The sequence below is a fragment of the Halyomorpha halys genome, unplaced genomic scaffold (genome assembly GCF_000696795.3).
Source record: "Halyomorpha halys isolate HHAL.00 unplaced genomic scaffold, Hhal_1.1 Scaffold2030.1, whole genome shotgun sequence".
NCBI classification, from domain to species: domain Eukaryota; kingdom Metazoa; phylum Arthropoda; class Insecta; order Hemiptera; family Pentatomidae; genus Halyomorpha; species Halyomorpha halys.
In genome coordinates this window covers 6,379-17,791 of record NW_027109287.1, presented here as the reverse complement: position 1 = coordinate 17,791, position 11,413 = coordinate 6,379, and the positions used below count along the sequence as shown (strand labels likewise).

The following is an 11,413-nucleotide window of genomic DNA, read 5'->3' as shown; positions in this document are numbered from 1 at the left end:
GTATGTTACAGCAGTTCACACGTGTTACATCTTATTCCTTCTTCTCTTTTTTGACATTTGGCTTTCGCCGATACTTAACTTATATATACATAACTTACGAGCACTTGGACTGAAAGACTTTTGTAATAATGTATAATAATATTGTGTTTGTAATAATGTTCAAATTGACTACGACGCATGAAATATGTTATCATATAAAAGATAATCGAAGTGCTTCTTCGAGTTTATTACTAATAATTAATTTTAGCTCAATTCTGGGAAAATCGATTCGGATTTGTGATTCGGTCATCAAAGGTAATATAGAAGCATAGGAAAATTTTCAAAATCATTTCAATGCTTCACCCAAAAAATTGAATATGCTCATGAATTTAATGTTTCAGTATCTTTCCTTTAACGTTTTGTTTTTAACGTCTTCTTGAAACGTGTTAAATATTTTTTATCGTACACTTATTTAATATGATTTCACTTTCTCGATAAATTCATTTTAAACTCTATTTTAAAGTTTCGATTAATTTGATATTTTCGTACCAAGCGAAATATAAATTTTGCATAGTTTTAAATACAAATCAAAGTTGACTGTAAATTGCTATATGTAATGTAAATTTATCCTGCAAATATGAATTAAATTAACATATTATAAATAAGACAAACTGTTTTATTACTCTTAATTGGCTTATTATATTTTAAACGAAAATTGTTGGCAAAAAAATGTTCTATTCAAATCTTCCCTCTTCCGTATCGGAATACACCTACTTAAGTAGCTTTATTATCTGAACATCAAAAAAAAAAATCGTTCCAACAATGCTTAAACACTCCACCGTTGAGCCTAATTACATAGTAGAGGTAATTCCACCTCAACACAAGGTGCCAACAAAATTTATTTCTATGAGTCATACAAAATATTGCTAATTATTTCATAAAAAGGTTCGATTGGTTCGTAAGCGAAAATATTAGTCAATATCATTGATAACGCAAAGAGATAACGAACTAGATAAATGCATAAAAAATTTTAAAAGTACTTTTAAAGTGTAGACGTGACCAGTATATGAGTACCAGTTATATGAGTGGATCTGTATTGAAAATTATTTATTTGTCAAAGGTAAATTGTTATATTCTATAATCATAAATGTTCATAATATTTAGATGTATATATAGTAGATATATGTAGTTTACAAACTATGGTTTTATGTACTTACCCATATATGATTAGTTTAAATTTAAATTACGGATATTTATTGCACAATATTACTTATAAAATTAAACACGTGGGGTTTTAAAGGTTAAAGTTATTTCTTTCTCAGTTATTCACAATTTTACTTCAGATTTATATAATCTTAAAATTTATGTAAATTATTTTAGTCACATAAGCGATATAAAATAAGTAATATGGTTCAGTTTTCTCATACTTTTTTTTTTTTTTTTTACCGTTTACTTCATAAATATAGACAATACAAGTGATATATTGAATGGAAAGTCCTCCGCACAATTACAGGAACTATCTGGGATCAGAGCTTTAACACAAGGAGAACAACTAACGATAAACTGCTTGCAGAGATTGTTCAGTCAATATTTCAAGTTATGAAGGCAAGGTGGTTAGGTTAAACATTGACAAGACCTAGCTGTGGCAAGAAGCGATCCATCACCACGCCTTAACACAAGGAATGGTACTATACTTAGCAAGAGACTACGTGGGAGACCACAAAAAAGATGGATAGAGAGAATCAACAAATATGCGAAAGAGCTGTATGCAGCAAACTGGAAAGCAATAGCCCAAGACAAGCAGACGCAGAGATAAAACTAATGAGGATGTAAAGTAAACAATAACGAAAAGAGAATAACTAATTAGGAGGTAAAGTAAACAACAACAAAAAGAGAATAACTAATCCAGATGTAAAGTAAATAACAACAAAAAGAGAATAACTAATTAGGATGCAAAGTAAACAATAAAAAAAAGAGCACAAATTTACTATTTCCGCCGTATTGTCACTGAAAATAACGGACTTTTGTCAAAAAAAATACCATCTGAATAGTTTATAAAGAAATCTTAAAATGTAGCCAAGCTACAGGAAAAAAAATGTCATCAGACAACAATATTTTATGTCATAGTTCAGATAAGTACAGCAGGAGTAACCAAGCATATTCTATATTACTTCATGTTCCACCTTTCTATATTTCTAATTACCCAACTATACTTCGAATACTGAAGATTATATTCATTTGACAATATGGTCCTTACGAATATCCCTTAAAAATCTTACATAGCAGGCATTCAAATATCTTTCTACTATTTTACTAAATGTATACCCGTTAGATTTGGATCGTACGAGCCTGTTTCAAACACTTCATAAGTACAAAACAATGAAACCGAATGACTCCCGAAATATAAAAGTACCGGTTTATTTAAGAGATTATTAAAAGAGACTGTTGCTAATTTCAATCTAATAAAGATAGTGGGCAAAAATGAGAATGAAGTGTTGTCGAAATATAACAATACTACCTAGAGTTCAACGATTATACCTCCCACACCGCTACAACCATTTTATATTTAATATCCCTATAATTATAGTAAAATGTCTGAATAGAAGGTATGAAAGGTCCCAAGCTTTTCCCACACGAAAAAAAAACCTTGTGGACTGCGGTGGGTAGTGGCTTCAAAATTAGAACACTTCGACCGTACTTTTTTTTACAGAATAACAGTAAGAAAAAATCGGTGTAGTGTTATCTAATTAATAAGAAGAGTATTTAGAAAGGTGTTAAAGAAAATTACACAGTTGTGCATACACCCGCAATAATTACATTTGTAAATTTTAATCAATGGGTGCATTACTAAACTTTTACTCAAAATTTATATTTTTGATTTCAGTCATAATGAAGATAGTTTTGTTAATCTTCGGCTGTTTCGCCCTAACAACAGCGATATCCATAGACGAGCAATGGAATACTTTTAAGGTAAAAAAATTGATCTGTACTTTCTATGTTTAATAATACTTTTCCAAAAAAAAAAAATGATAAATAGTATGCCAAATGATAAATAAGTATGTATTAAAAATTAAATTGTATAAGTTGTTGCTAATAATTAAATTATTTAATTCAAATCATTTTCATGTATCTTCCATGTAATGGTTTATTATTAAACAATTCTATAAACTTAAAAGTTAAATTGTAATCACAATAATAAATGTTGTGATAATAATAAATTTAATTTGTTAATAATAAATGTATCTTTTGTTATTTGGTTGGTAATAAAGACAGCCAAAAACAACATTTGTGTATAAGTTATAGAGTGTTATTGTGAGTTGCTTTGTGTAAAAACCACCACAGATACACCAGCAAAGAAAAAAAGACGCTTAAAAGTTTTAAGGGCAAAGCCAATGGTGTCAATCAAATGATGCCATTTTTTACATTTGCCTCACTCCACTCTACTATAAAAAATAAATATAAAAAAGAAACGCCGAACCTGCTGTTTCAGTTTATCAACCAGTTACCTAATGCACTCCTAAAGTTTTCCCAACTAATCTATAATCTCTGGAGTAGAAACGAGAGGCCACCTAATTCTCTGAATTTTTTCATTAACCCCATTTTTGACAAACGGGGAAAGCGGTTATCTACAGGTTACCACTCTATTTCATCACGGTCCGGGATCTAGGTTTTATTCCGTGGGACTGCCCGAAATAAAAGTTGACCACCAGGCCGGACAAGCATCGCTGCTGTAATGAGGATTTTAAGGCGACACGTCTCAACTTCCTCAGCCACATATGGCTCTATTTCTCTGTATTTGACCTCGGAAATTTTTTTTTCAACCTTTTATCATCCATAAATTTCTTCGTTTTTCACTAATAATTCCTAAGCTGTGAATTTATTGGAACATATTGATCGTTTTATAAAATAAAGTCCATAAAATATTGCCTCAAATTATCATCTTATATTTAAAATTTATCAAATTGTTGGAAAGATCTTTTTTCCAATTTTTTTAAAAAAAGAAGTTTTGGGGTCTTCATCATATTTTCGCAAAGCAAAGTGCTTTATATTTAACACATAATATACAGTATCAAACCATGTATCACTGTTTTCAATAAATATTGTCTATATTTTCATTCCTTTGGCGAACCTTATTTGATCAAGGGATTTCAAATTTAAACATTATGATGTAAGCATGTAATTAAAATGAAAAAATTAACTTAATGTACATAAATACTTTGATGTTGGGTTTGGTTTTTAGGCGAGTGACAAAAAGAAATTAAAAATAATATAAATATGAGGTTAGTTGATTTAGCTACGAGGAAGAAGGACCCTACAACAATCGGTCCGATTGAATAGGTCATCCAGAATGTCCTCTAAACCGTAACCACTGTAAGGCAGTATGTATATTTTTGCTGCCGTTCATGTTTCCAAAAATTTCATTTGGTATATAAGCAAAGGATATCCGCCACAATTATTGCACATAGAAAAACGTAATAACGTATTGTCCCTCTCTTCGTCCTTTTGATATGTCAATAGAAAAATTAAACAAATTTAAGAATTAATTTTAATAATGAGGATTTCACAGATTATCAATTAGAATTTTATAGTAGTTTGGTTCTAAGTCATTTTATTTTGTTTTCCTCTAAGGTGCAATCAATCAATAAAGAAATTGGTATTTCAATAATTAATACTAATCATGTTGGTGATGTACACGAAACCACGGACAATGAATAACAAATATTAAGGAAATATTTAAAATTGAATGTAAAATATATTATAATAAACGATTAAATTTTAACTAGCTTAGCTATTTATAATAATGAGGCTATTAAAGTAAATGTATTTTAACTGTATAGGCACAGCATAAAAAACATTACCTCAGCGCTAGTGAAGAAAAAAACAGATTATCTATCTTCACAGAAAATATGAAGCAGATTGAAGAACATAATGCCAAATTTGCTAAGGGAGAAGTTACATACTCTTTGACTATGAACCAATTTGGAGATCTGGTAAAGTACAATTACTATTTTTTTAACAGTATTAATAATACCAGATAAGTGAGAAAACCACATTTAAAGTATTTTGAATACTTTCAAGTTCTTCCAGGTAATTCAAATATTTCCAAGTATTTCTTGAACTTTGACCTAGATTAACAATTTTTTCAATTGAATATTTGCCAATTACTTTCGTTTGTTCATTTTTATTTATTTTAGCGTATTGTTTTATTTTCTTAGTTGCTAATGGCATGATTGTTTAATATATTGATATATTATATACGATGTCATTTAAAATATTCATAAAAATATATGTCGTGTTGAGAAATTTTATTTTTGAGCCTTGAAAGGACATTATTTATCAATATCGTATAATTACAAATACATTCGTACATACATACATTATATCATTAGAGTTAAACTTTATACTTTAGATATACATACAAGTAATGGGATTATGATTTATTAATAATATTATGTACATACCTCAGAATGTTAACTATGGCATTTACAAATTATTACTATGAAGCTATAATAAAAAATAAACAAATAAACGAAAAAATAAAGCTTGACCACTATAGCTTCATCGCTAATGTCTATTTTCTCATTATTGTTACTAGGATAAAACACTAATAACGATAGATAACGACAAAAAAGTGTTATTACTTTTTAATTTTTTCTCAAAATCCCTGAGCGATTTAAGCCATGTTTCATCTTGACGTTCTTGTCAGAAACGTTTAGGTGTATGAACCTGATAAAAAAAACATGGAATTAAACATTTTCGCATAAGGTAACAATCCTATGCAGATACCAATTTTCCAAATTCTAACCTTGAAGAGGACCTCTAAACAGGATTTTTTTTAAAAAAATCAAACCCACTTTTATGGTACGTTCTGCATTTAAAACTCAACCAAATCACCAATGAGGGCCATAAGACGTACCCAAATGAAGTGGAAATATATATATATTTATATTTTATTTCAGACCTATCGACTCTATTTTTTTTTTAATTTATCTGTAGCAGTTTAGTCCTAACAATGTAAAATATTGCTTTATTTGAAAAAAGTATTCAAAATATGGATAGAATATACTAATATTGGTATACGTATTTAAAGTATAAAATATAAAGCTTCTTTATGAATTAAATTGATGACATTGATAAATACAGTTCAGGATATCCCAGGTGTTTACATAAATCCTCCAAGTTGAATCTATAATACAAACCTCTGTATAACCATAAGCACTCCTTAATTTATCATAGAGGCTTATCTTAGCTTTTATTTTATTTTATTTTTTTGTTTTTAGAGTCAAGAAGAGTTCTCTGCTAGAATCACTGGCTTTAAAAAGAACTCGCCAACTACCCTAAGGAATCTTGGCCACAAGTTCACTTATTCATTGAATTTGAATTATCCCGACTCCATCGACTGGAGAAACAAAGGAGCGGTGACCCTCGTAAAGAACCAAGCAAATTGTAATGGTTGCTGGTCATTCAGCGCGGTGAGTGTTATATTGATTAATGAGTGGTTTATTATATATTTAATGAAATTTAGGTACATAAATCTTTGGCATGGCAATCCACTTCGGAATTTTAATCCGAATAATAATCCTTTGAGTAGTCGTCTAAGTAAGCTATTTAAATCACACTATATCCTGTTTTAGAAGTTATAATTGTTTTTTTCTTTACCATTCCAGTTTATCATTTTACCCTTGTTTTCTTTGTTAAACGAATTCTGATGTTGCTTTTCAGGAATATGTGTGTCAAGTATTGTAGGAACAGCCAGATCCACAAGATTAAAAGTATTTATACCGCAGTCATGTAGTATATCATTTTCTCATTTTTTCAGTATAATAAAATGTAAGCAAACGAAAGATTATTCTCAAGACGATATTTTTTAAGGTCTACGAACAATTTATTTGAACATCCCAGGGATGAAAATCTTATATATTGTATGGTATTATTTTACGAGGATTATTCGTAAACTGGTGGGGGGAGTTACGGTCTGAATCAGCTGTTACTTTGATGTCAGCTGACTGAGAAGATCAGCTGATCGAATGTATATTGAGTATATACATATCGAATGTATACTGAACCCAATAAAGCCAGTATTTTAGCAACAGTCCAAGCGTGTTAGATCATATTCCTTCTTCTCATTTTTAACATTTTGCTTTCGCTGATACTTGAGATTTATATATATATATATAAAAGTTACAGTAAGGTGTGACTCCAATAACCAATGATCGAATAGATCAGCCGATTTGAATGTATATATAGAGCCGAACTAGACTCAATAAAGTTCCATCTCAACAGAGCTACTTCATAAAAGGGGTTAACTCACCTTTAAGCCGGATTGAAGCAAAGTCTATCGAAAATCTATTCGATAGTGAAGATGCAGAGGCATTAAAAGCATCGGTCGTCTGCAGAGTAAAGAGGAGCATCCTCAATCAGATTCAGGCGGACTAAGGAGAGCAATCAAGGAAAAATTGGAAAAAAAAAAAAAAAGATTGGATGAAGCAGTTTGTCAAGTCTACATGGACGACCGTCTAGTGTTTAGTAGATCAGAAAAGGACCACGTAGACCATTTAAGGAATGTGTTACAGCGGCTAAGAGAAGTTGGACTCAAGCTATCCCCAAAAAAGTCTATGATAGGGCAAAACCAGATTAATTTTTTGGAACATACTATCTCCAAGTAAGGGGTGAAACCAGACATTGAGAAGGTGTCGGCCCTACAAAGAATGGCAGCACCAACAGACATAAAAAGAATACGGCGATTGCTGGGGCGTTAAATTACTACAGAAGGTTTGTTCCAAACATGGCGGAGTATCTTATGCCTATCAATAATTTATTAAAGAAAGGGAGCACGATTGGCGGAAGTTTTAACTGTTCAATGTGGGCAGCTCTCCTATTTCTAGGCTCTTTGACACTATTAGTAAATACAATTACAAAGCAATAACAATAAATAATGGGAATACAAAAGATAAATAAATACAAATACAATGACAATAAAACTACAGAAATAAGATTCAAAATAACAGCACTCTGTGCAAACAAAAAATTAAACAAAACAATACAATTTCACATGATTTTACACCCACATGTTCTAATTAAGTTCCTAAACTGAAAAAATAAAAATAAAAACTTTACAACTTTAAAATATTGCCCTCCAGAAGGGAGGCGATTATAATCCTGTAAATCATGATACCGCTGTTGCAGGAAGCTTTAATTGTTCTAGGTGAACTGTTCTTCGCTTTTTCGGTTCTTTTAAGCTTTCTATTATGACAATATTGTGTTCTCTAATCGTGACCACTCTGAATGGCCCTTCGTACCTGTGCAGCTCTTTGCCCCTATTAGTTCCCACTTAATGGTACGACACCGTCCCAAATTTAAGGTTGCCCATTAGATCAAGAACATTGAGATTGTGTCTAGTAACTCTTCTGCGTTTCTCCTTCTCAATGTTGTCCCTGACTTTGGCCTATATTTTCCTCCGTGCCATACAATTAACGGCTCAGTTGCTGTATCATGGTAATTCCTCCGACGTCCCCGCAGTCCACAATAATCTCAAAAGGAGAAAACCCCGTGACCGAGTGTATGGAATGATTTTATGCTGCGATCGCTCGTTTCATCGCGTCACGGAGAGTTTCTGCCACAACTGGTCGACCCCAATCTGTTCCGTCCGCCAAAGTCGCCGAATCTTCTCCCAAACCACTGCATTCCTTACGTATAGATGATGGGTTTGTCCTGTCTTCGATGCATCCTAGTGCTCTGCAGATTTGGTTCTCCCTGAAACTGGGCTGGGAACATATAGTCACAATATTACTGCTGCCGTATTTTTCTTGGTCCATCTTCAGAACCCTGAGGTTCTGGTTTCCCATATGATTTGCCGACGTTTATTATTAATGATTTCATCGAATTCTTCCATCTCGGCTGGTCTTTCCACAGTCGAGTCTTCATCTTCGGATGGCTCTCGTCTGTTTTCTGATTCTTCTTTGCCTAGTTGTTGTTCTTCTTCCGGGGTCCAATCTCTCAGGAACTGTCTAGCATGTCCAGATGGCTCTCTCTGATTATTCTTGACCGTATTGACCATTATTGCCCTTGAGAGCCAGTCAGCAAGAACATTGTCTTAACCGGAATTGGATATGATGTCCATATCATACTGGTTGAGGATCTCCTTCCATCTGGTGGTGCGTGCGGATGATTCTTTCAATTTTCCTACCCACTGCAACGACCTATGATCAGTGTGGACCCTAAAACGTCTTCCAAACACATAGGGCCGGAAATTTTCCACTGCCCACACGATTCCAAGAAGTTCCCGTTCTAAGGCACTTTATCTGGCTATCGCGCAATGAGGCGCCGACTGGCATAGGCTAAAGTACGCTCTCCCTCTTGCTTCTGTTGTGAGCGTAAACTGTTTCTCGAAGTCGGGGAATACAAGAACTGGTTTCCGTTGAAGCTGCTCAATGCATTTCCGGATATTATGGGTTATGTTTGGTGTCACTATTATCTTGCTTCCTTTCTTTAAGAAATTGTTGAGGAACACAAGGTACTCTGCCATATCCGGAACAAACGTTCGGTAGTAATTTAATGCTCCTAGTAATCGCCGAATCCCCATCACGTCTGTCGGTACCTCCAACCTTTGTAGAGCCGACACTTTCTGAACGCCTGGTCTCACACCTTGCCATTGACATTTCTTTTGCTGCCCTATTAGCCATTTCATTGCCTCTATTCCCAAAATGACTAGGTGACCAGATCAAGTGCATAGTTTTTCCATCGCCACTCATAATCTGTATGAGTTCTAAAACACAATAAAGTCAGAACAGGATGTTTCGAATAAATGCACTTCAAGGCTTTCAGGGCACTCAGCGATTCTGAAATAATCACCACATTTTTAATTGGTACGCTCTTCACGTTTTTCTTTAATGGAAGAAATGTCTCTTGCTCTGTATAATATTGCGAGATCGTAGACGAAGAGCATCACTTTAATTCCCCGAGGTAGGTTCATTCCTAGGTCATTGATGGCTAGACTGAATAAAGTTGTACTTAGTACACACCCTTGCGACACTACAGTCACCTGCTCACATTGCCTTGAAAAAGATTTTCCGATTCGGATCTGAAAGGAGCGACGTGATAAAAAAAACTTTGGATAAATGTAGAAAGATTACCTTGGAATCCTAGTGAATATGGTTTATTAATAATGGTGAATTTATTTGTTTTGTCAAAGGCTTTGCTCATATCAAAATAGACATTAACAGTCAAATTAAAAATTGACAGAACATTAGCCATACGTTTACCCACCAGTAGAAAATGAGAACAAATACAATAATTGCTTAAATATATTTTCTTGCAATTAATATTATATATCAATATTGAAAAAATAATGTTTTTGAATACTCTGTGTAGTGCAGAAAGAACTGCATTGAATTCTTTAACATCTATTTACTGAGCAATGAACTTTTGGAGTTATAGTATAGCAGCATCAACATGGCCATACACGGAAAAGATTTTAGTTAAAAAAAATACTTTCAGAGAATTAAGGAAACATTCAAACAAAACCTTATCACAACCTAGAATATATTTACTCTATCTTGTGACTGCATGGTTCTTATTTAACCCGCATTGGATTACATCATCGGGGTGACACACCCTACGCTCCATCGAAGTTAAAAAGAGAGAAGTAGACCACACACTCGCAGCCCAGGTTTACGATGAGGCTATTAGGAATGTCTGGAATCGTAATCTAAACTAAAATAAAAGGCAGCCGTTTATTGGCTCCTGTTCTTTCCTTATTCTTCTGTCCCGCTTCGGGAGTTCATCAAAAGACACACCTTATTGGCCTCACATTGCCTGGAAGCTCAACTCCTCCATTTTACTCCAAAGTCTGTATAACAAACATAAATTATATGATAGTTTTAGTTTTTTGCTCTGCTTATAGAAACTCAATTGTCTTAATTTCATGTGTAAGGTTAAAAAAGGTTATAACATGATGCTCTAAGAAATAAATACAGGTAATAATATGAATAGCATTAAATTAAATAATTAGTCTGCGTAAATTCAAACTAATTTCTAGTTTCCTGAAAGATAGTCATTGCCCACAGACAGGAGCCATGGAAGGACAACTGTTCCGGGCCACTGGAAAGCTGGTGTCCCTCAGCGAACAACAGCTCATCGACTGTTCCACAGAAGCGTACGGCAACAAGGGCTGCAATGGTGGGCGGATGGAGATGGCTTTTCAATATATACAGGATGTTGGTGGAATTATGAGCGAAGACTCATATCCATTTCTCGGATCGGTAATAATGTTTTATTATTTATTTAATGTAATTTACAACTGTAAATGTTATTTTGTACAAAATAATACAATAGGTAAATATGTAGTATGTTTCATATACACTTGAAAATCTTGGGAAGGAACCATCCATTGGTGGTACTTCAAACATTAATTTAAATTAGAAGGTCCCGTGGC

The 11,413-nt window shown here is 33.1% G+C and overlaps 1 protein-coding gene across 1 annotated transcript in view; it reads left to right on the top strand.

Annotated features, from left to right (window-relative positions):
- The first annotated feature begins 942 nt into the window (after positions 1-942).
- The window catches only part of LOC106691003 (cathepsin L), a 13,852-nt gene continuing 3,381 nt past the window's right edge, over positions 943-11,413 (top strand). The window contains exons 1-5 of the mRNA XM_014436639.3: positions 943-1,099; positions 2,864-2,949; positions 4,818-4,970; positions 6,261-6,452; positions 11,046-11,240. Coding sequence (XP_014292125.1) covers positions 2,869-2,949; positions 4,818-4,970; positions 6,261-6,452; positions 11,046-11,240 — 621 coding nt within the window. The 5' untranslated portion in view covers positions 943-1,099; positions 2,864-2,868. The remainder of the gene's footprint in view (positions 1,100-2,863; positions 2,950-4,817; positions 4,971-6,260; positions 6,453-11,045; positions 11,241-11,413) is intronic.